Source organism: Cynocephalus volans, chromosome 8, assembly GCF_027409185.1.
Source record: "Cynocephalus volans isolate mCynVol1 chromosome 8, mCynVol1.pri, whole genome shotgun sequence".
Taxonomy (NCBI): Eukaryota; Metazoa; Chordata; class Mammalia; order Dermoptera; family Cynocephalidae; genus Cynocephalus; species Cynocephalus volans.
Genome location: NC_084467.1, coordinates 104,311,242 through 104,336,459, shown reverse-complemented (window position 1 = coordinate 104,336,459; position 25,218 = coordinate 104,311,242). Strand labels below are relative to the sequence as shown.

At 34.5% G+C, this 25,218-nt stretch overlaps 1 protein-coding gene across 4 annotated transcripts in view; it reads left to right on the top strand.

The window, feature by feature from the left end:
- The window catches only part of GDAP2 (ganglioside induced differentiation associated protein 2), a 65,128-nt gene extending 40,698 nt beyond the window's left edge, over positions 1–24,430 (top strand). For all 4 annotated transcript variants that reach the window (XM_063105355.1, XM_063105354.1, XM_063105352.1 and 1 more), the window contains 6 exons: positions 7,213–7,289; positions 8,041–8,117; positions 10,782–10,921; positions 12,949–13,003; positions 19,656–19,799; positions 23,995–24,430. In XM_063105355.1, the coding sequence (XP_062961425.1) occupies positions 7,213–7,289; positions 8,041–8,117; positions 10,782–10,921; positions 12,949–13,003; positions 19,656–19,799; positions 23,995–24,042 (541 nt within the window). In that variant the 3' untranslated portion in view covers positions 24,043–24,430. The remainder of the gene's footprint in view (positions 1–7,212; positions 7,290–8,040; positions 8,118–10,781; positions 10,922–12,948; positions 13,004–19,655; positions 19,800–23,994) is intronic.
- The last annotated feature ends 788 nt before the right edge of the window (positions 24,431–25,218 follow it).

The window sequence follows — 25,218 nt, the reverse complement described above, 5'->3', positions numbered from 1 at the left end:
CAAAGAAAGATTTATGAATCAGGCCTGGCTGGTTAACTTGTTTAGAGCGTGATGTTATAACACCAAGGTCGGTTCGGATCCCCGTACCAGCCAATAGCCAAAAAACAAAACAAAATAAATCAATAGATTAATAAATCAGGCACCACTCAAAACCAAAAGAGATTCAGAAAGCTCTGCTCTAGTAGCGTGAGCAGCAGGCTTTTATAGGCTTAATGTGGCAGCAAAGTAAAGAACACTTGATTGACTACAGCTAGGCATTTGCCTTATTTGGATGTAATCCAGCTAGTTAGCTGTTTGTGATTGACTGGCTAGTTGGCTGTTTGTGATTGACTGAAACTTGGGTTTTTTAGTTGGGTTTTTTTGTTGTTGTTTATCCAAAATTAATCAGTTACAAGGAATACCTCTAAGTTAAGTTTTAATATGGTTGTGTAAGGGTTCCTGGGACAGAAACAACCCCAAACTATTGGCCTCCTGCTCATTCTACTTTAATAGTGATAACAGCACTTCTCAAATGTGTGGTCCTGGGAACCTGATACCCTTTCAGGGGACCTGTAAGATCGAACTATTTTCGTAAAATTACTAAGACTTATTTTCCCTTTTCATTTCATTATTTACAGTGTTTTATGGAATTTTCTGGAGGCTATTTAACATGTGATATTGCAGCAGATTAAATGCAGAAGCAGATATGAGAATACAGCGGAAATTAAAGGGATTTGCAATAATTAAGAGAGTATAACTCTTCTCTGTAAATACAGTTTTTTTATTAAAGTTATGTTTACATGATAGGTTTTTTATTGTTTTAAAATTAATAAATACCTTTAAATTTCTGTTCTTATTTCTAATATGGTAAATATTGACAGATATAAATAATATAAAGAAAGGGTCTTTAGGGTTCTCAGTTTTTAAAAACATAAAAGGGTCCATAGACCCAAAAGTTTTAGAATTGATGACTAATTATTTACGAGTTTATGATACAACCGAACTGTAAGTCATCTGTTTGCATACTCAGCAATGTTTGAGATTGCAAATTGTAGTTTTTTTAATCTGTTTCTCTTCTTTCCAAATCAAGCTTTTATTTTCACATATTGAGTCCGGTTTCTGTTGATTATTTTAGTTAAATTGAACAAGTGTTAAATTCTTTATCTTTCAGAGGTAAGTAGATTTTTAGTTAGTAATTTCTTTTTGAAAAACTTCAATTCTTCCATCAAAAACAAAAGGTCATGTGAATTGGCAATAGTTTTATTATATCATTTCTTTCATAGCACTGACATCCCACATCAGTATCTCTTCTAATGATTCTTTTTAACATCTGAAAAAATTAGACATTTCTAATTCTTTTTGTTTCCCCCTGGTAGCTGGCCAGTAAGGGGATCCAAACCCTCGACCTTGGTGTTACCAGCACCACACTCTCCCATGTGAGCTAACTGTCCAGCTGATGTGTCTAATTCTTGTATTAATATTTCCAGGTATTATGTCCACTTGTGACTGATTTAGGTGTATCATAATATAAAAGTTGGTTTACTTACAGAAATTAGGAAACAAACTAGATATTCTTTATCAAAAATACAGTTTTTAAAAAACTCTTAAAATTATTTTACATTAAGAGTTTTCTTTCCTTTTCATTAGTGTTCCTTTGTTGGCTTAAGATCCAATTACCTTTGTCTCATGTCATTTCTCACAGCAAAAACATCTCATTCATTATTAAATATTAAGCCCTTACTAATGTGCTAAGTATTGTGCTAGATACTATTCGTAATAAAGTGACAAAAGAGATGGATATAGCCCCTGACTTCATGGAGCTTTGGGTCTTGCAGAGGAGAAAAATGTTAAAGTAAAAGTATATGAATAATTGTTTAAATTACAGGTATAGGATATAGTAAGAGGATATAACAAGGGTCTGAACCAAGTCTGGTATAGGGCAGTTGCATGAGGTCTGGAAAAGCTTCTGTTAATTCTAAAGACAAAATTTTCCCTGGGCTATTGGTTTTACACAAATGGGTTAGTTATTGGTCTTTTAAGAGTAATTTAGTTTAAATTTTCTTCAACGTTCAACCTTCAGCTATGCAGGTTGAAGGTAATTAATTAACTGGAAGAAATTAGATTATGTTAGCTTTGTGAGGACAGCGTTTAACCTTAGTTTATTACAACCCATTAAGAAACTACTCAGTATTTCTGCCTTTAGAACACCCTAGTGGCTATTTTTGCTCTTATTTTGACATTTTTTATTATTGTTTATCTATGATTATTATCTTTCACCTGATTGTCAAGTAATAGAAATTTGTTTATTTGGAATAAGCTATAGGAAAACCAGATACTATTTTGAGTTGATATTTTCCTTTTTTAGCTTATTTTGATTTGGGGATTGGAACAAAAGATTACCTGTCTTTATTGAAATAAAACACAGAAAGTACAGTAGAAAATGAGGTGCAATTTACAAGAGATGTAATGGAAAATGTAAAATATTCTTTGGATAATGAAGTTTAGAGGAAAACGTCCCTCTATTGATTGAGGATGTAAAAGTAACATCTTTTGCTTTTTCTCCCTCCTCCCAACTACTGATTCAAAATGAGAAAAAAATGACTAATCAAACTTATACAATAGATAGTGGGAATGGAGAGACTTAATTAGAATAAAAGACACCTGATGAAGATTGCAGTCATGAATTGTTGCATTAAGATTCACCTCAAGGTCTTTAGAGACCAGAGCAGCACCAGTGTCTCAGCAGTTATTCTAACCTTAAATCATTAACCCCTTTGAGCATCTGACATAAGCTATAAACCTTCTGCTCATAAACATGTTTTTGTTTTACAACCCAAATCTATCCTTGGATCTCAAGTTGTTAATCACCGATCAAGGTTAAAAACATTTTAAAGTTTATACTATTTCACTTTTGCACAATGGACTGACTGTATTAGTCCATTTCTGTTGCTTATAACAAAATACTTGGAACTGGGTAATTTGTAAGAAAATGAAATTTATTGCTTACAGTTTTGGGGGAAGTCCAAAGTCCAGGAAATATATCTGGTGAGGGTCTTCTTTGGTGGTGGCTGTACAGCAATGCAGGGGTCTCACATGGCAGAAAATGGCAGAGCATAGAGAGAGAGACTCACATGCTCGCCTTTTAAAGCCCTCAGAACCATGCCCATGAACTAGGGCATGATCCTTACAATCTAATCACCTCTTCAAGGCCCCACCTTTCAATTATCATAATAGGATTTCCCACCCTCATCAGTTACACTGGGGATTAAACTTCAATGAGGTTGGTGGGGGCATCCAACCTACAGCATGAACTAAAGTCAATTTTAGATGGATTAAGAACTTAAATTTTTTTTAAGAAAATCAAAACTCATGGAAGAAGTTATAGGTTAGTATATTTCATACCTTAGAAAAAGGGAAGATTTCTTAAACAAGACATAAAAAACACTGACTATAAAAGAAAAAATACTTTTGACTATATTAAAATTAAGAACTTTAGAAAGTGGAGCAAAGACGCTTATGGAAAGTGAAAAGCAAGTTACAGAATAGGAGCAGATGTTCACAATACACAACTGACAAATGATTAGTATCAAGTATATGTAAAGAACTACAAATCAGTGAGAAAAAGAACAAGCAACCCCGTGGAATAATGGATAAGCCATATGAACAAGTATCTCACAGAAAAAGAAAAAATGTCCAGTAAACATAAACAGGATCTCAACCTCATTAGTGATGAGAGAAATGAGATACCATTTCAAAACTAACCGATTGGCAAAAGTTAAAACGTATGATATTCCCAAGTGTTGAAGAGGACATGGACTCTAGGATCTCATTCACTGCTTATAGAAGTGTAAATTGATGAAGTGCTTTGGAAAAAAAGATTTGGACTTATCTCCTAAAATTGAACATATTCTATAACCTAGCACTTTCACTCCTAGGTGTTTACTCAAGAGAAATCATGTACATTTATACCAGGAGACATGTAAAACAAGTAGATTATAGCACTGTTCACAATAGCAAAAACCTGGGAACAGCCCAAGTGCTCATCAGTGGGATAGTGGAAAAATAAAACTATGGTTTTCATATAGTATGAATACCCTATACTAATATAATAGTCGAAATAAATGAACAACATTGAAATCCAATGATATGGATGAATCTTAGCAGGATAATAAGTCAAAAAAGGAAGACCCAAAAGATTACATATAGCATGATAAGCTTTTTTTATTAGTTAAAAACAACCAAAAAATAACTTCTTACATTGAATGCATATAGGTAAACTAAAATGATATAGAAAGGACAGCAAGGAAATGATGAACCTGGGATTCCAGATGATGATGGGGAAGCAGGGGATTAGAATTGGAGGAGAATAACGTAATTAGATGTAGGTTATAGTGAAGGTGCTAATTTTCATTTGGGGTAGTAGGTTTGGGGGTGCATATTACTTCATTAAAAATAACATTATTCAACCAGTCTTTTAAAGTGGACTGTGCATGTACCAGTGATGAGAGTATTTTAAACCAAGGATGATTAATTCTAGTTTGTGCGCCTGAGTTCCAGTTTAAAAAATTTATTTTTCAGAGTTCATTGAATACATGGTCATTGAGTGTTAAGAACTACCCTAGGGATTGACTGGAAATATAGAAACAAGTAAAACATATTTCCTATCTTGTGGTCTAATAGAATGAAAGCAGACATTGCAATAAATGGGAAAAGCCTTATACTGACCATGGTAGAAGTCTTTGGGGTACAAAGAAGGGAGCAGTTTCTACAACATATCTGGGACTTGCCTGTACTCCATTCCCCCCACCCCCACCAGTCTCTTTCTCAACATACATACTTGATTGGTGGAGGATTCAGGCTTCTTTCTATTGGGTTGCTTGTCTCATTCTGTCATATTACAAAGTTATTGTCTTTGTAATATTATCTGTCTCATATTTCAACTTTAAACTCTTTGAAGCCAAAGGTTTTTTTTTTTTTTTTTTAATTCATCTCAAGCCCCCAAAATACCTGGCATAATACTTATGCTTATTATTTCATTCAGCAAAGATTTGAGTTCCTACTATGATCTGTGATGCAAGCATTGCATTACAAATGCAGTCGCTCTTTGAAAAATTAGCTGATAGATACATGAACAGAGTATAGAAATTAATAGGGATTTACTGAATTTCTATTATATGCTTTGTGCTAGGACCTGTGGTACTCATAGACATTTAAGATATTTTTCTCTTTTGTTTTACTGTGAAGATGACTTACTCATAAAGGAATTAGAAAACAATAGAATTGTAAGAAGAAAAAAGAACAAAAACTCTACACTTTTACTTTCCCCCTCCTACTTTTAACCTTCATACTGAAAATATAAAACATTATGTTAAGTGAAATAAGCCAGGCACAGAAAAACAAATACTGCATGATCTCACTTATATGTGGAATCTAAAAAAGTTGAACCTATAGAAGCAGAGAGTAGATTGATTGGTTACCAGGGGCTGGGAGTGGGAAGAGGCAGGATTGGGGAAATATTGGTCAAAGGATACAAAATTTCAGTTAGACGAGAGGAATATTTCAAAAGGTCTGTTGTACAACGTGGTGGCTATAGTTAATAACAGTGTGTTGTATACTTGAAATTGCTAAAAGAGTAGATATTAAGTGTTCTCATTACAAAAAAAAAGTTAAATATGTGAGGTAATGAATGTGTTAATTAGCTTAGTTTAGCCATTCCACAACATATACACATATCAAAACATCTTGTTGGACACCAGAAATATATATAATTTTTATTTATTAAAGAAAAAATTTTAAAGAAAAAAATAGAATTGTGGATTTAGCGGGAATAACTTAGGAAATGACTGTGTAAAAAATATGGAATAGTGTATATGAATTAGGGAAAACTACAATAAACTTAGATCTTATCTTGACTTTCAGATTATATTTTAAACCAAAATTAAAAGCTATTATCTTTGACTTTTCAGTTTGCATAGTTTGGCAAGTTACCAAATTTAAGAAGGCGATTTATAGAACTAATACAGTACCAAGTGTGTTTTTCACAAACAATAACCATTTCTGTGAAACTAGCAGGCATATCACTTGTTGGTTACAATCTGTATGTAACAGACTTGCCATTAAATAGCTTTAGTTGTGTGATTGTACTTTATAGCTGAGAGATGTCCTACCTAAACACCATTTTGCAGATGAGGAAACTGAGGTCCATACAGGTAGATCAACTTCAGTAAGCTTGCACTGAAAGTAGTAAGATTAGAACCCAAGTCTCCCTTCTCCTAGTCTAGCTTTTGTTGTTGATGTTCTTGTTGCTGGATGTTGCCATATGTGTCCTAGACACTTCAAAGTTGCTTTTCATACATTTTGGTACCTCAAAAGGTTTTTCAAAGTCAATAAGTGACACTTCAAATTTTGAAAAAGCAGTATGGTATAGTAGTAGAAAAAGTACTGACCTTTCCAGAAGTCTGGAAACCTGAGTGTATTTTCAGTTTCAGCGTTACCGTTAATTGGCTGGTAATGCTAAGATGAACTTGACCATTCATCTTTTGAGGTCGTCTCCCCCTCTAGGAGATCTTTAATGACTCTTCCAGTTTTAACATCCTCTTAGCCAAAGCCAAACTGCAGTTCATATGATCTGGTATATGGGGTATCATTACAACTAGTTTGATTAACCAATCATTAAATATGCCTGGACTTCCCAGATAAAATTACCTAGCTCCTCAGTAGTTTCACATAACATATAGAGTACTTATCTGTTTTTCCCCTGAAAAGTGAACTCCTTGAGGGCAGCAACCATGTCTATTCACAATAATATTCTCAATACCTATCATAGAGTAAGCACTCAATAACTCTTTGAATGAGTGAACATCTGTTTTGGAGATCTGCCATTACTTCAGGGTTTCTCTATTTGCATTTTTTTTTTTTTTTTTGAATAGGAAAATAATAGTATTTAAAAACAATGTTAGTTTGAGTACTTGATATCTTAGCCATTTATCTGTATAGTTTTTGTTTGATCATAAGGATTTTTTTAAATCAAGTAGTTCCTTTCTCAATAATTCATTTGTTTTTATTTTATCAGTAACGTGGTAGAGATTCGTCATGGTATCATAGCTTCTTTAATTCCTTTCTTATAATGAAAAATCAATTATTTTGGGTCAGGGAGGAATACAAAAATTGGTCCAATTTGTAAATGTAATTTTCAGTGGTTTATTATAATGATTATATCCTTTATTTCTCTAGTTATAATCGCTGGTTATGTCAAGCAAGATCTGAGGATCTGTCTGATATTGCTTCTCTAAAAGCCTTATACCAAACAGGTGAGCTTAAGGATGTGGTAACTTATTCTTTTGCTTATCAAGGACGCTACCCAGCATGCTATTTGAAACTTCATTCTTCTCTGATTTCATCCATTCTAATAAGAATAAAAAGTTTTTATACTAATGCAGATAGTTTCTGCCAATATCAAGATCTTAAAAATAACACCTCAACCTATAAAATCTTCAACTTATAGTTCTACATTGGCCAACTTCATTTCTTCCCACTGTCCTTTTTCTTTTAAAATTGTTTTTCTGCTTATAAAGTACCATAAACTTGCTGCTACAGAATTCAAACGTTTCATAAATATTTAATGGAAACTTTACAAGTTCCAGATTCCTACTCTTTCTGCATTATATTTTTTTTTCAGACAGTATTTTTCAGTAATTTTCATCAGTTTTCAGATTCGAGTGCTATTTAGTTTTTCCTGGATCACTAATGTTATTAAAAGTCTTACTGAGCTTAAACAAAAAGCTATTTATAAAAAGATCTTTGGCTGTCCCCAATTTAAAATCTTTAAGAGATCTTATCTTAAAAGTCAGGGCAGTGATCAAAAATTTCATGAAGCTTAAATAAAAAAAAGTTGATGTTTTCTATACAGTAAATGAAATCAGAAGATGAAATTTAAAAAACATACTTCCCGGTTTTCAGTCTTTTAAATTTGTGTAGAATATTTTTATAAAGTCAGAGCCCAGGACAAATAATACTCTTGGAATAAAGTTTCTGGGTGTTGATTACATTTCCTGTTTGTAGGTGTTGATAACTGTGGTCGCACAGTGATGGTGGTAGTTGGAAGAAACATTCCTGTAACATTAATAGATATGGACAAGGTAAGCCATTAAAAGGCTCTGTTTGACAAATAATGTTGATTTAAATAATAAGTAGGGTATGAATTTGGAATCAGGGCTTACAATATGAGATGAGGCTGAATTGTATATTATTGGCAGAGTAGCAGACCTAGTTCCATGAGTCAGCGTTTATCATTTCTGTTAATTCGGGGGTTTGGTTTTTCTCTGTAGAAGAAACAAAAATACTGCTATGTTATAATATGATCAAAAACATAGCTGCTTTGTGTTGGATATGATGTAACTGGCAAGTCAAGTGTTTGGTTGGAATCACTGTATTATAACTGTAGAATCAAATTCTGACTTTTTGAAAAAAGAAAAATTAATGCTTGAGTATCTATCAGAAGAGAAGAAACAAAGTTGTAGTTTGCCCAAGAGAGCAAAATTTCATGATCCCTTCATTTGGAAACTAAGAACAGAGATAGATGATTCCTAAAAGAAAAAGTTTTAACGGTAAGTAAAAATAAGAAAATGTTCAACCTGATTAGTAGTCAAAAAAAGTAAAATGAGATCTCTTTTTTCATCTTCAAAATTAGCCAGAACTTTTAAGTAATAATCATTGTCATCAAAGATGAATTGAATTTATAAAGGAGATCATACCCATTGACCAGTAATTTTATTCTTGAGAATTTATACAAAGGAAATAATCCAAAGTATGGAAATAGCTATACTCCCTGAAACTGCTCAAGTATAATACTCATGCAAGGGACAATTGAATCCACAAGATAAATATATAGATCTTCATAAAACATTAGTTTTGTTAAAAAAAAAAAAAAAAAACTGGCTGCGAGAGGAGAAGAATAATTTTAATCAATAATTATTAACCATAATAAAAATTTATGCACTTAATGCCAAATTAAACACAATTTTGAGAAAACACACAATTGTGAAAAGCTGGTAATTGCTTCCGGCTAAACCCTCAAACTCTTGGTCACTGGTATTAGGGTAAAAAAATTGTGAAAGTACTCAACCTGGCATGTTACCCACGGGGTCATTTGTAGCAGAAAGTTATAGCTTAAATTTCTGCAGATAATTATGGTACATCCACAAATGAAGTGTTCTGTGGTCCTTAAAAATTATGGTTATAGAGGTGAGTACTATAGAGAAGTATTTATTAATATAATATCAATAGGAGGAAAAGTAATACATTAAATTCTATCTATATTGACCTTAATTGTGTTTTGTTTTGTTTTGTTTAAAGCACAAAAGTAAAAACTGGAAGTAAATATCCCAAAATTACTTTGATGGTTTAGGGGAGAATTTGTCTTCCACATTTTTCTGTCGTGTGGCTATACCTATTTATAATGGAAAAAATGGTAAATTAAAGATGGGGAATTTGAAGCTGAAAAGGGGTATCCTAATTGCCCTGTGATGGGGGTGGAAAGTGGACACAGAGGACAAAGAAGCAATCTCGTAAGAGGAGAAATAAGAATAATAAAAACACACACACACATACACATGCTCACTCACACACACATACACAAACAACTGCAGTCCCACAGAGTAAAAATTCAGCTGGTGAAAATTATATCATTATTAAGTTTCTATTTGTGATCATTTGTTTTGTGTTCTTAATAATCAGTGTGACATTCATTCTCATCATCGATAATGTCATTGATACCAATAAAAACGTAAATCCTTGCGTTTGATTTTGGTGTGTGCTTGCGTGGTGTTCTGGACATTCAAGATGTTTCATTTCATGTAAAATAATGAGATATATTGTAAGGTCCAAAGCAGGTAACAACTGGAAAAATACTGTGTTTTCTTAACGCCCTCCTCCGTCTGCTCTGGTAGCATTTGGATCCTAATCCATGTTAATTCGTTCATGCTAATGCCAAGGACTCTTGAGAAGGAATTGGAAAACAGCTTGTTTTACAGTAATCCCTCAGTAGTTGCCTCTTGGCTTCCTCTTTGTAATTGTTTATAGTTAAACCACTGAGTCATACTGGCCCTGTCCATATTGTATCTCTGTTTTGTTTTTAGTGTTTTTCTTAAATTTCATTCTTCTTTTAATGCAATAGTTACCTAACTGATCTGGGTCACATTAAATTTGAATCTTTCAGAGCTCTAGAAATGCCATCTACTGACTAAACCTGCTCTCAATTTCCTCATTGAGGTCAGCATTAAAGATCTAAGAAAATTAGCCCTCAAAGTGAGCCATGTAAGATACCACTCATCATATCCTTTTATAGTAAGTCTTGGTTACATGAGAGCCATGAGTCCTTGCCAAAGTAAAGACTACAAAGACTCTGAATTCAAGAAGAAACTTCAAGAATGATTAAAAGTCTAGAAATTCTGCTTCTAATGATCTTGATATCATTATCCTAGAGAGAGGAAACCTGGTAGTTGACCCGAGAACTCTTTCCAGTATGTTATTTCAGAGGATAGAGACTGATTGTTCTCCTCTACCAGTTAAAACAAGACAGTAAAGGATTGTGCTGTAGCATTTATGAGAATTATTAAACACTGGGATGACTCACGTTCCTTAAGCTCTTTTTAAAGAAAATTGATACTAATCAGTCTGAGAGGTCCATCTGCAATGACTGGGACAATTTAGATTAATCTTCTGGGTTTTTCCTCTCTCTTGGCCTCTGTAAAATAGACGACTGTGTAAATTGATCTTTACCTTTACTCCTCTTTTTCTTTTAGGCTCTCTTATATTTTATCCATGTAATGGATCACATTGCTGTGAAGGAATATGTATTAGTATATTTTCACACACTGACCAGCGAATACAATCACCTGGATTCTGACTTCCTGAAGAAACTCTACGATGTTGTTGATGTCAAGTTAGTTATTTTTGCAAATTATGAGGGGGGAGATAGCATCTTTCTTTCCTAATGTTAAGCAATAGCATACATTACTGTGTATTCTGTGAAAGAATATTTCATGTAACAAAGATTCTTTTTATTTATAGATTAGATATTTTAATCATAGGAGGCCCTCCTTAACTCAAACTTATTTTACATGGAAGTAAATTTGTATGCAAACTTTCTCCCACTCTTAAACAGTTAGGAGAAGGTTTGAGGCCATTACCAATATTTGTGTATGAAATAACAAATATTACCTCCTATTTATACGGCATGTTACAAAATACATTTATAGCCTGGCTGATTAGTTTAGTTGGTTAGAGTGCAGCCTTATAACACCAATGTCGTGGGTTCAGATCCTCATACCGACCAGCCACATGCACAAACAAAAAACAAAAACAAACAAAATACATTTATAAACATTATGTAATTTGATCCAGTGACCCAGGAGTTTGTTAGGAAAGATCTTATCTACATTTGAAAGATAGGAGAATATAGACATTCTGAAAGGTGAAGTATGTTGCCCAGAATCTCACAGCAGTAAATGCAGAATTTGGAATTGAACTCAGGCTACTGACTAGGAGCTAAAAAATTATTTTCATTAAACAATATTTCCCTTGAGGTAATCATGGAAATTTTAACCTAAAAATATCACACCCCGCTGCAACAAAGATCAAATGTAATGCTTTAAGTTTTTTATCATTAATGTATTTCCTAAATAAAAATGGCACTCTACATTCCTGGTAGTTGTTTTGTTATTTGTAGCATTACAATGTCTTTATGGATTGCACTGAAAAACCCATTGTATAATTAGGGTACAAAGAAAGCAAATTATCATAAATTTCCAAACCATCTTATTCCTCCCATTAAACCTCATCTTAATTAGGAATATTAAAGGTTTCATTATGCAATAGAAACCTTTATAGCTTGCTCTGAGTGTGGGTTGTATATGTTTAATAAAGCTTCACTCCACTGTTATTCTGCTTCTACTGCTAACCAGCTTTTTAACTTGTAACAGGCCTCAAATGTGAAATGAAGAGTTTGTACTATTTTTCTGAAGTGCTTTCCAAAGAACCTCATGTGACCCAATGGTGATTATTTAACTGCTGAAAAAAATCTCAGGCACACCTAGAAAGGCCAGATAGAGTAATGGATAAGAATATGATTCTGGAGCCATAATGCCTGGGTTCAATTTCTGGCTGAACCACTTGATGGCTGGATGACTTCGGGAGGGTTAAAATAGAGGCAATAATAGTACTCAGCTCATGCAGGTGTTATGAGAATTAAGTAGAAGGCCCTCGTACAATTTCTGAGACATAGTAAACTCTGTTGTAATATGACCATTGAAACTTAGTTTCTTATTTTTTCTATAAGTTTTAGTGGTTTTACTAAATACCACCTGGAATCCTGAGTTGTGGAAAGCAGGGGCCTCTTGTATCCTATTGGCTGGAGCCAATGAAGTCGAAAAGGAAAGCTCACTTCTTTGAGGGTACCTGTCTAGAAATATGGTCTAGGCAGCTTCAACCTTTGAACTTGTTTTTTGAGAGGTGAAAAGTAATTTATTTGTTTTGTTACATGTTCCAGATTTTTTTTTGGCAGCTGGCTGGTACAGGAATCTGAACCCTTTAGATAGTAAAACCCATTTTACTGTTGTTTAATTTATACATCTGATCCCAGAGATTCTAGCACCATGTAAAGAAATGATACACAATAAATTTGTTTGTCAAATATGAATTTACCTAACTTTGTCCTGCCTTTAGGTGACTCTCACAGCTGACAGAAATTCTTAATATCTCCTGTAAAACAGGTATTTTAAATAATGAAACATTCTCTGAATTGGTTTTGACATTTCACCTAAAATTCAATACATAAACTAGCACTGCTTTTAAAACCATTTGTTTCCTCTGTGAATATATTTATATACTAAAGCAAAGAGTTAATTATCTGTAAGGGTGATTGGTTTTAGGCATGACATATTGACCCTTTTTGTTTGTTTTTTGAATCAGGTACAAGAGGAATTTGAAGGCTGTTTATTTTGTTCATCCAACATTTCGTTCAAAGGTACAATATTTTTCTTTTGGCTAAATTTTGAATTTAAGTGCCTTGCATGTACAGAATATTAAGATATATTTTGACATCTTAATTGTTGCTGTCATCATTGTGACTGTTAATTTCTTCATTTCCCTATCTTTTTTAAGTGATCCTGTGTTGTGGTCCTAATGTTTTGGTTATATATATATGCTCCAGTATCTTTGTGGGCAACCCTTATAAGACATTAGCCTCTTAGTCCTTGCCCCTTCATGCTCTTTGTTCATCTGGGCCTTGCTCACGCTATTGGTACAGAATATACTTTCCTTCTCTGCCTTACAATATACCTGTGAAGTAGATAGTAGGCAGTATTCCCATTTTCAGGTAATTGATGCTTAGAGAGACTAAGGAACTTTCCCAAGGTATCCAACAGTAAGTAGCAAAGGCTGGATTTGAATCTAGGCATTTTAATCCCAGACCTACACTCGTAACTTCAGAGTTTATTGCCATTTCCTCAGGAATATCTTTTCAGCAGTTAGCAACTTTCTCCTCTCCCACTCCCACTTTGCTGGATCTAAATCATCAACTTCTAAACATGCTGAGACACCTGCTCCTCTCTTCTCCCCTTAACAACAAAAATTTCTTTAGTGTAATGTATGTTCTATGCTCACTATCTCCATTTCTCATACACTTGAAATTACTCCAGTCTGGTTCTAATCCTGATATGCAAACTGAAGCTGTTCACATCAAAATCACCAGTAATCTTTGTTACTAAATCCAGTAGACACTTCAGTCTTTATGTTACCTGCTTTCCTTACAGGCTTAAACACAGTTGATCACTTCTTCCTTGAATTACTTTGTCTTGGCTTCTTTCAAACTTATCTTGCTTGCTTTCTCTCCTACTTCTAGCTGCTCCTTCTCAGTATCCTTTATGGACCCCTCTTTCTCTGCTTCTCCTTTGAGTGTTAGTGTTCCCAAGTGCTTTGATCTCATCTTTTATTCTGTACCTTTTCTCATTCCCATGTCTTCAACAAGTCTCCAAAATATGAAGGGTCTTCAGAAAATTCTATTTTTCCACAAAATTTTTGAAGTATCCTCATATATGCAGTCTCCAAATATATATCTGGGGAGGCAGTAAATCCTAGTGTTTGGAAGTATGGTTTTGAGATTCAGGTAACCTATGTTCTAATCCCAGCACTACCAGTTACCAATTTATCTTCTCAGGCAAGAAATGTCATCTCTCTGTGCTTTAATTTCATCCTCTATAAAATGGGAATAATAATAGCACCTACCTCGTATGGTTATTAGAACCTAACATGGAATAAGCACTCGATAAATGATAGCTATCATCATCATGATTCCTAGGCTTTAGACCTGTATACTGAACTGCTGATGAAGTGTCTTCCACTGCCAGCAACTTCACCACTAGGTATTTACCCACATGAAATGAAAACATATCCCCACAAAATAAGAATGTTCATAGCAGCTTCATTTATAATAACCAAAGATTGGAAACAGCTTAGGTGTTTGTCAGTAGGCTTATGAATAATTAAACTCTAGTATATTCTTGCAATGGAATATTGACTTAGCAATAAAAAGGAATATACTACTGATAACAAAATAGCACAGATGAATCTTAAAAACATTATGCTGAGTGAAAAAGGCCTGACATAATAGAGTCATAGTGTATTGACTCTATTTATATGAGGCTCTAGAGCAGGCAAAACTAATCCATGGAAGAACAAAAATCGAAAATGTTTTTGGGGAGTAGAACATGAAGGGAGGGGTATGAGGGAGCTTTCTGGGGTAATGAAAATGTTTTATACCTTAATGGGAGTTTTGCTTATACAGGTGTATGCATTTGTCTAAACAGCAAATGTATACTTAAAATCTGTGCATTTCATTGAATGTAAATCTTATAGCATAGAAATTAATAAATATTGAACTTTAGTTAAAGATATGAATGCTATATTTGGGAAAAGTTTACTGATATCTGCAATCTGCTTTGAAATGCTGCAGAAAAGTTAAGATGAATTGATAGATGGATAGAGGACAAGATAGATATATGATAAAGAAAATATAAGGAAAATGTTGATAGTTGTCTGAGTGGTGGCTACACCAGTGTTCTTTCAACTTTAGTGAATGTTTGAACATTTTCATAGTAAAATGTTTTTTAAAAATGGGGAAAAATTAATTTTTTGTCTCTGTCACAAATTCAGACTTATCAGAAGAGTGTTCCTTTATACCAGGTTTACTAAAATATGTGGCCACTGTTTGCTAAGATCTAATTTTAACCCCTCCTTGCCCCACACTTCAAAAGTCAATAAATAGCTATCCTTCCTGTGACAACAAGAGATAGACATTAGCAGAAAGTTCAGGGTCTGAGCCACTGGAACTGCTTCAGATAAGAATCAATGCAAATGTGGGTTGGGGCAGAGGCCGAAGACCAGATGTACAAAGTAAAAGACATTATATTACCTCTTCATAATTTGGAGGAATAGGGAAAATGATAGAAGATTGAGAGAATAAAACCCATGTGTAATAAAATCCACAATTATTTTATACTAAATCAAAACTCTAAATGGAGTGTTTGTAATTATAATGAGATGAAATCAAGGGATAATAAAACAGTCAAATCACACTGTTCTGATTTCCATACCCCTCAGATCTTTTCCAGGCCACTCCACCCAAAGTAATGATAAATTGACTGCTTGCATAAATCACTACTCATTTTCTTCTTTGAAGTTTACTAATAGAATGCAGAGTAATAGAATTTAAAGCCACCGTTGATTCAGGCTCTAGCAGATTACTTGTGTGTACATGTGTGAACAGTCTTTTTCTAGTTTATATTGTTTGGTGATCCTGTGTTCTTGGCTTTGCATTTGTGAATAATTGAGTGAAGAAGTATGTAGCATTCAGAAAATGTCAACAGTCCTCTTTCAAATTTTTTATTTTCTTCAGTTTTTTAATATGGTAGACAGTAGACATTAAGAAATGCAGGTTTCCCTAAATTAATTTATATTTTCAACTCATGTTATAAGCAATTGAAAATTTAAAGCTAAGCTATATAAAACTAAAATGAAAAAAAAAGTGAAGACCATGCTATTGGGTCTCCCAGAACAGAAAACTTTTAACCAGGTTCCATTTCTGTCCACTTTGAGTAATTTTCTCCTGCTAACATCTGGAGGATGTAAAAGATATATTGGAAGAAAATGTGACAGAGAACTGTGTTTCTCTTTCAAGGATTGTATTCCTAAGATCACTGCCTGTTCTTCCCCAGCCTAACCTTTTCTCTGTCTTTACCACCACCACCCCACCATGCCAATATAGTGCAGTGTATTCAAGAGTCCTGTCATAGAATTGTATAACTAAGAGGGACCTTAAAAATCATTTGTGTGTAACTTTTTCATTTTATAGATGGAGAAACTGAGGCCCAGATTGAAGTACAATTTTTATTGTAGAATGAAGGAATATTAGACCATTCCTAATAGAGTTAAAGTAAGTCCACAAACTCCTATTCATTCATTTGTTAATTCTTTCAGCAAACACTGAGTTCCTTACTTTGTGTTGGGCATTAGTTAGACTCTATGAATATGGTATTGAATAAGACAGTCCCTGCATGGGGGAATTTACAGTCTATTTAGAGAATTAGATAATACAATACAGAATGTTAATTATGCAATAATATGAGTAAACACAGTGTTATTGGTACACTTAGAAGGAATTTCCAGCCTTGGGTGGAAGGTGGACAAAGAAAGCTTCTTCACTGAGGCAAATTCTACTCTGAGTTGTGAAAGACAACTAGCCAGGCAAAGAATTGAGGAAAAGGATGTCAGGTGCATGTTTCTCTTGGTCCTGGGGGTTTCAGGAGGCAGGACTACATGTAACCTCTGCCGGAAGTCCCCCAGCGAGCAGGGCCACACGTAGCCCTGCCAAGAGAGTACAGTGAGGTGAGTTGCTCAGGGCATGCCTTGAGCTAGGGGCTGCCACCTAGGGAGGTGGGCAACCAGAAACCAGACACAAAGTTCTGGGACTTAGCACATTCACTAAGCAACTTTATTGTCTACAGGCATATATTATATATGTTTTAGCCAGCTGTGAGCCCCTCCCATACCTCTCCGTCTCCTAGGCAACTCAATAGGAAGTCTGTGGTTTGCAGTTAAGGCTTGCAAATTCTTGCTGACCCAGTCTTTTTGCATTTCTGTTGACATAGTCTAAGTCCTGGAGAGCAAGAGTGCCTCCATCTTTAATATGTGTTCTCCTTCATTTTCCTTCAGTCAGGGCTAAAAAGCAGCATGTAAAGAAGGTCCTGAGGTAAGATAGAGTGGCACAAAAATTTCTTATGTAGTCTCTTCTAGCTTTATAATTTTATATCTTTTCCAAGTAGCACAGCTTCTTGAATATAATAGGTATGCACATGTTTACCTTGGGACATACATTGCAGTTAGCATGTTTTGCTGTAGGTAGTTATTCTTTTATTTATTATCTAGCTCCTCTATTAGAACCTAAACCCCTTGTAGAGGAAAGCCTATACTGCTGTTATCCTTTATCACCTGCAACCCCAGTACAGTGCTTAGCACCCAGTATATAATCAGTGGATGTTTGACTCCTTGCAAAAACACATCTCCTAACACATCCTTGAGGTTCTTCTCTGTTCTGCCTCTACAGTCCTATTTTCTTAAGCTCTTTCTAGGATCCCTAAGACCTCCATGGTCTCTTCGTAGCTCTTACTACCTCTGTGATAAATTATGGAGCTCTTAATGTGGAATTTTCACTAGTATAAATTATAGAAGTTTGTATCAATAATGTATATAATAGGATGTGCTAGAAAGAAACAAAGTGATTTTGGTATGCAATTCAGTGACTGTTTAAATTAACTTGCTTGGTTCTAGAAAGGGCAAGTGCTTTCCCTGCCCCCCACTACACCACTCCACATAAACCTGGTAAAATGGGAGGGGAGAGGGTACAGAGGGTAATGTTAATATTTGAGGCCTTGTACAAGGGTACTACAAAAAGATCATGGAAAAGTAGAATTAAAAGGTAATACAAATAAATGAATTTTTTCAAATATCCTGATATCAATCATTGGTAGTGTAGCCAACGTAGAATGGTGATCCAGGCCATAAAAATCATTAAAAATAGGCCTTCATTCATTCATTCATTCATTCTTTTTTAAAAATAATTTGTTACGCATACATGTGGAGTACACGCTGATTTTTCAGTAGTTGTGTACAATTTGTGATGGTTAGATCAGGATAGTTAGCTTATTCATCATTACAATACATAATCAATTCTTTGTGTCAGTTAACCAATTCCTCATTAATCCCTTTCTCTCTCCCCCTCTCCTCCCTTTTCCACATCTAGTAACCACAGTTCTTTTCTCTCTTTCTGAAAGTTCATCGATTCATTCATTCTTTAACAAATACTTGAGAACTCATGGTCTGTCTGTACCTTATAAAACTTTAGACTATTGTTCTGTAATTATCCCTAGGTAATAGAGAGATTATAGGAATGAATATAAGTAACCAAAATACTAGGAATAGGAATAAGTGCTATAAATGAGATTAAACATAAGGTTGTAAGAATTCAGTAGAGGGGCTAATCTTTTTGGAGCTGCAAGGGAGAAATAATGTTGGAGATGTCACTTGTACCGGGTCTGGAAATTTGAACAGAATTCTGACAGAGATAACTTGGTTCAATGTTGTCTCCGTTATTCCATGCCTTTTCTCACAAGTGAGTGTGAAGAAAATATGTCATAGTAGATGCTTGGAATATGTGAAAGGTTTACAACAGCCACTGAAAAACATGATAGAGTACCAAAGAGAAATTAACAAAATGATAGCATCAGTGGTAAGCATGCATAGTGACGTGTATTTATAATGTACCCAGTTTGTACCAATTTGGAGTATATTATGCCAGCGCACTGAAAGTTTATATGCATATGTTAGCTTGTGTAAATAAAATGGGGATAGCAACAGTATCATACGTACCTCATAGAAATGTTATGTAAGCTGTTGGCAAACATGGACTAACTAGTGATTGCCAATTTGGATAGATAAATAATTTGTAAGTTCTAGCTATTACCTACCTTATGTCGGTATTGTTTGCTGTCATGAATTTGCTCTTTTTTGGGGAACAACAAATTTTGCAGACTAGCTTTTATAGACATTACATGTTGCAAAGTTAAATGGGCAAAGGTGGCTCCACAACTATGGAAATTCACTTTGATTGACTTCGAGAAAGAGACTGCCACGTGTCAACTGAAAATATCTAAGTCAATCTCATTTGAAAAATTGAAAAGAGTTTGTGAGATTTGGAGATAACCATTTTCAGAGTACCAGAGAACCAATTATCCTACCAAATAATGCAGTGGTTTGACTACAACCCACTGTAAGGAGCACGTATAATATATACATAGAGCAAAAACAAAAACTTATGAAACAGAACTCATTCATGTTACTATTCCTAATAATTGTTATTCTAGTTTCTTTTTTTTTTTATGTTGTTCATAATCTACTAAATTGATTGCATAAGTCACTGATGAACTACAAACTGTACTTTGAAAAACACTGGTTATTATTAGGTTTTGAAATGTAGTTTTTATCTAGTATAAATTTTCAAAATCATGTTTGTATTTCTAACTGTGGCCACTGGCTTAAATTATTTTTTCTCTTCTATTAATCAGGTATCAACATGGTTTTTCACCACCTTTTCTGTCTCAGGACTGAAGGATAAAATCCACCATGTGGAAAGCCTTCACCAGCTCTTTAATGCCATATCACCAGAACAGATCGACTTTCCCCCTTTTGTCCTTGAATACGATGCCAGGGTAAGAAATACCAGGAGTTCTCTCTTACCTGGTGTACCATATTAACTGTTCCAGAGAGCAGTGCCTGTGAGCACAACATGCTGTTATTACAAGATATTGTTAGTGTAAACTAGTATGTTTTAGTAAACTTGATAATATCGTCTAACATTCTTTTTCCAAAATAACTTTAGGAAAAGGCTTTGTCCCGAGAGAGGCTTTTTCCCCAGATAAATGTTTCAGTTGGAGCACTGTGAGTTTGAAGCCAATCCTTGATTGTATTGTTAGTTTTCTACCACATTTGAGATAGATACCTCTGCCTGATTTCCTTATGATCAAATGGCTTTCATGTACATAAAAAGAACTGAAAAATTTATTGCTGTCCACTTTCAGCATTACTTGTAAATCAGGTAACCTATCTTAGTAGTCTTTACTAGAAGTTTCATTTTTCTAAAAGTTTGTATAATGTCTTTAAGAGCATCAACTAATATTAGTATTACTTATAGATGCATTTATGGATCTGTTATTGAAGTGCAAATCAAAGGACTACTCTAGAATTTCATCAAAGTTCTATTCCATTGTGTGTATTCACAGTATCACCTTAGTAATTAAAAAAAAAAAAAGTAACATACTTCACCAAAAACTCATCAAACTCATTGTTTAACTGTTGCTGATTACTAATCTTTATGCAGAGAATATATTTGAAAGTAAAATTGGGCTTGAGACGAATTATTCTTCTCTAATTATTATGCAACATGTATACAGTAAAATGAAAATTCCACAACATTTTCTAACATTTCTCTAACTTCAGCTATGATTTCTGTTTCCCTTACGTGAAGAGCAAAATGTTTACTGTGTTCTAATGGCCAATAAAGTTTCGCGTTTGGCTTTTGCACAGAAAAGATTTGCAATTGGAGCAGCTGGATCATAGATACAAAGGTTGTTCAATATATGGGAGGGAAAAAAGAATATCATTTTGTATTTATTGCAGATCGCTAGAATACAAATGGCCATTATTCCTTTGAACTACAGATCACTCTTCTTAATAACTAAACCAGTGGATAGCACAAAATGTGAAAGTCACTAAAAAACATTTTAATACCAAAAATTTGGAATGACAACTCAAAGCTAGTGCCTGGATTGATAATTTATTTGGAGGACATAAATATACAAGTTGGATGGTTGGTTGGAAAACCCAATGGGCCGTTTTTCAAGCCAAAGCATTTTCTATATACTTAAGGGCCTATAAATCAGGCTTTTATTAAATGTCAACTATAACTCCACCACACTCAAGGTTGGTCTTGTTTTGGGGGTTTTTTTGTTTTGTTTTGTTTTGTTTGTCTTGTTTGGATGTTTGTTTTAGCTTTATGCTATATTTCTTTATATCAAATACGGGCAAAATAATGTGATTAGTCAAAATTAAATAGAATAACCTATAATCTAACACTTGGCTCATTGGATCGTATCTTTGTATCTATACTAGAGCTTTCTAAAATTGAGATAGTAGACCATCTATATGTGATGGCCAAAGAGAGGTGTAAAAGTGGGGAAGAAACCAAAGAGGGTATCAAGATGATGTGGAAGGGGCAGGCAAAGGTCAGATCACTGGGTACTGGAATTTTATGGTTTACTGCAGGATTTTGGCTTTCCAGTTAGTGGAGAATGTTCCGTAAGAGAGAACTGCCATTTCATTCCTGTTTATAAAGATAACTATAAAAATAGTAGAGAGAATAACTGGAGAGAGATATGTCTATAGGCAAAGAGTCTATTACTGGAGGCCAGAGGAGAAGTGAGACTAGAGCTAAGGCAGTGATAGTGTTAATGGCAAGGATTTGAAGATGTTAGAGATATTTAGAAATAGACATTTTAGGAAATAAAATTTGTAGCATTTGGTGACCAAGAAGCCATTAGGGAAGAAACAGAAAGATAGTTTCTGTTTTGTGAGACTTGGTGGATGGTGTTGCCACCACCCCCGAGCAGCAGTTTGGAGGAAAAGCATTGAGGGATTGGGGGAAAGGGACAGGTAGTATGTTCAGTTTGTGACATATTAGGCTTGAGGTGCCCTGTGGGCATTGAGTTGAAGTACCAGTAGGTGGTTGGATGTTACCTTGTAAGGAAACATTTTCCTTTTCTAGGAAGAATTAAAATATGATTGGAGAAAATAAACGAGTACAGAGTTGGTTAATTTTATTATAACATTCAGTTGTGCCTTGCACGTAGTAGATTATTTGGTGAAGGAGTGAAGTGGTGTTGGTTGGTAGCAAGCCTCAGAGGGCTTCTCTCTGAGACTTATGTGACTTGGAATAGCAGCATAAATTTTATAGGATTAAAAGGGACCTTTGAAGGTAATTATAAAGTATATCTATCCATATGAAAATTATGCTGAGACCATTTCAGACAGCGAAGCTAGTCAGCAGTATTATAAATGTAGTCAAAGCACAGAGTATACAATTTTAGCTGTCAACAATTCTTTAAATTTCTATGATTGTTCCCGGAAATAGAGAAAATATTTGATTGCTCAGCAGTCTCTTGCACAGTGTGAGATTAAAATAAGAAGCTCTATTTCATGGCATTAAGTATTAGACTTGCTCCTCTTAGTTTACCACAATTTGATATAGATATGAGAAAACTAGAAAAATATAGTAGTGGAATAGAATAGAGAACTCTTAAAGACAGATAGTGAACTATTTATTTTCAGAATAGATTGATCTCTTCAAGGCATGCCTCTCTAAGCATAGCTCCCATTTATATGGAAGATGTGGGATTGGTTAGTGAAAAAGATCTTGATAGGGAGTTCTAAAATGAAAAAACAAACAAACAAAAAAAACATTTCTATTTTTTTTTAAAGTTTTCAGAATGTAACCAGTCCTGGGATTTATTTCTATCTAACTTTTTAAATTATTATTTTTTGTTTGATACCTGGTCAGATTTATAATCAGAAAGGAAAGTAAGTTTTTGTACATATCCTCTTGTTTTTCTGGTTATGCCCCCAGGAGCAATACCTGCTCCAGAGCATCTGCTCTGAAGAATGGCAGAGCTCCTATTTCATTTAGCCTCTCTAATAATATTTAACTGCCTACTGTGTTTGATACCAAGTAGGTTTAATGCTCCATAACTACAATGTAAATATACCATAAAGCAGTGCTATTTTCATTCTGCTTCTCATTCTTCATTCCTAACTATTATCTTACATTAATGCCAAGAATTTTCAGTTCACAGCTTACTGAAAAACAAGTTCTTTGTCAAAGAAATACTTTTCTTAAAAATGAGACACCAATCTTATGTCTCATAAATCTAATCTAGGATCCTTCTACCATAAAGATAACTCTCTTGATTTTTATTAGGATAAAATTAGCCAAAGTGAGAGCCAAAAAATTTCCTCTTACACTGATTTGTTGCTTTCTACATCTGACATTAAAGTTCTGGCATTTAATTCTTCATCTTGAACTAAATTCTCTGAGAATTATAATTGTTATAAGTCTTGCCATTCCAGTATGTCATGAAGAAGACTCATTTCTGACAAAATAGTTATAGTTATTAAATTCCTCAGTGATATTTTTGTTCATTTGTTTCAAAACTCTATAAGATTCAGCACACAGTAAGACAACACAGTCTAACAACAACAACAACAAAAATCTGGGTATTAGACTTAAATAGATTTGGATTTAAATTTAAGATCTGCTGGTTACTAGCTAAGTGCCTTCAGGTGAATTTTGCAATCTGTGTCATCCTCAGTTTCCTCTTCTGTAGAATGAGGATGTTACCTACTTCATGGCATTATGTGAGGATTTAAAGGGATAATGAAAAGAAGTCCCTATAAGATGTCTACCTTATAGAATATTCAATAAGTGCTATTGTTTTTTAAAAATATTATCATCCTGGGCCGAGCCCGTGGCGCACTTGGTAGAGTGCTGCGCTGGGAGCGCGGCGACGCTCCCGCCGCGGGTTCGGATCCTATATAGGACTGACCGGTGCACTCACTGGCTGAGTGCCGGTCACGGGAAAAAAAAAAAATATATTATCATCCTTATTGTCTCTGCCTACTTTACTGACTGACTCTGACTGACTCCAGTGGAACTGCTCTAATACTCTGCTCAGTGCCAGACATGTGCTAGACAATTTATATACACTATCTCATTGACTATAAATCCCTTTCTTTCATATTCCCAGTTAAACTGGTCTTGTTACTTAATATTTGTCTCTTTTTTTCTTTTCACAGGAAAATGGGCCTTACTATACATCTTATCCCCCATCACCAGATTTGTGACCTACCATCTTTCAGTGCTTCTTGATTCCAAGGATGCTCCTTCCTCCACAAATCGCTACCTATTGAAGTGATACTAATTTTTGCTGTACAGATCCAGAGAGCCTTTTGTCCCCACCTCTCTGGTATTTTTTTATTGACTCTATATTTTCGGGCACATAAGCAATCTAAAAATGGTAGGCCATTCTGAACTGCACACATTTTAAATTTGTATATTTGTATCAAATGGAAATGTCCATTTTTAGTGTTGTTCATAGAAATTGGGTAGCAACTTTTGAGTATCTTCAGTTTCCTGAAGGACACTGGATTCTCCATCAGACAAGCCACCAATATTATTCATGTCATCTCTTTGTCATTGCACGTTTCCTTTGTGTATTTGTGTTTCTTGAAATATATGGAACCAATGTATGCTGAATGGATGCATTGTTTGCTTTAGATCCTGGTGTCAATTTGTATTTTATACCATTTACATTTTATACTGATAATTTGGTTATGATAAAAGAGAATTGGGACCAAAAATGTGGGAGTGTATCTGATCAAAACCACCAAAATCATTAGCAAAATACAAGACTTGGAATTTTACTGCCCAAGTTAAGGCTAAGGTTTAAAGACTAAGGTTCTTTGAATTATCTGACTTGCCACTGTTCTGATCTCAATAGTGTAGGGAAAACAGGACTATCTTCAGGCTTTCTTCTGTAATCACAGGTGATTTGGTCTCCTTATTCAAAAGGACTGCACGTACTAGTACTCTTAAGTAAAGAGCATCTCCCAAGACTCCATCAGTGAGCATTTAGAGATTATGCTGTCTTCCCAGTCATGAATGATTTTGTTTGGTTGTTAGTGCTATTACCTCTGAGGACATTTCGTAGCTGCCTGCATCAGTGTGGGGGAAGTGTGTCACAGGGAACAAATCCAGGGACCTAATAATTGGCCTTTTTCCAGACCACTTTTGCCAGTCAGGCTCTATTTGTGCCTTAGCTTGCTTATGAATAAAAATTAGAATTATACTACCTACCTCACAGAGGTATCATGAGGATAGTATTTAGGAAGGGCTTTGATGTCTTTGGATGAAAAATGCTAAGGGAGTTTGTATGGTGGGTGTCTTCAGTTAGTTTTTAAAATATACATGAGGGAATGCTGCAAGGCACTCCTCTTGTCCTTGGCACCTCTCAAGTAATT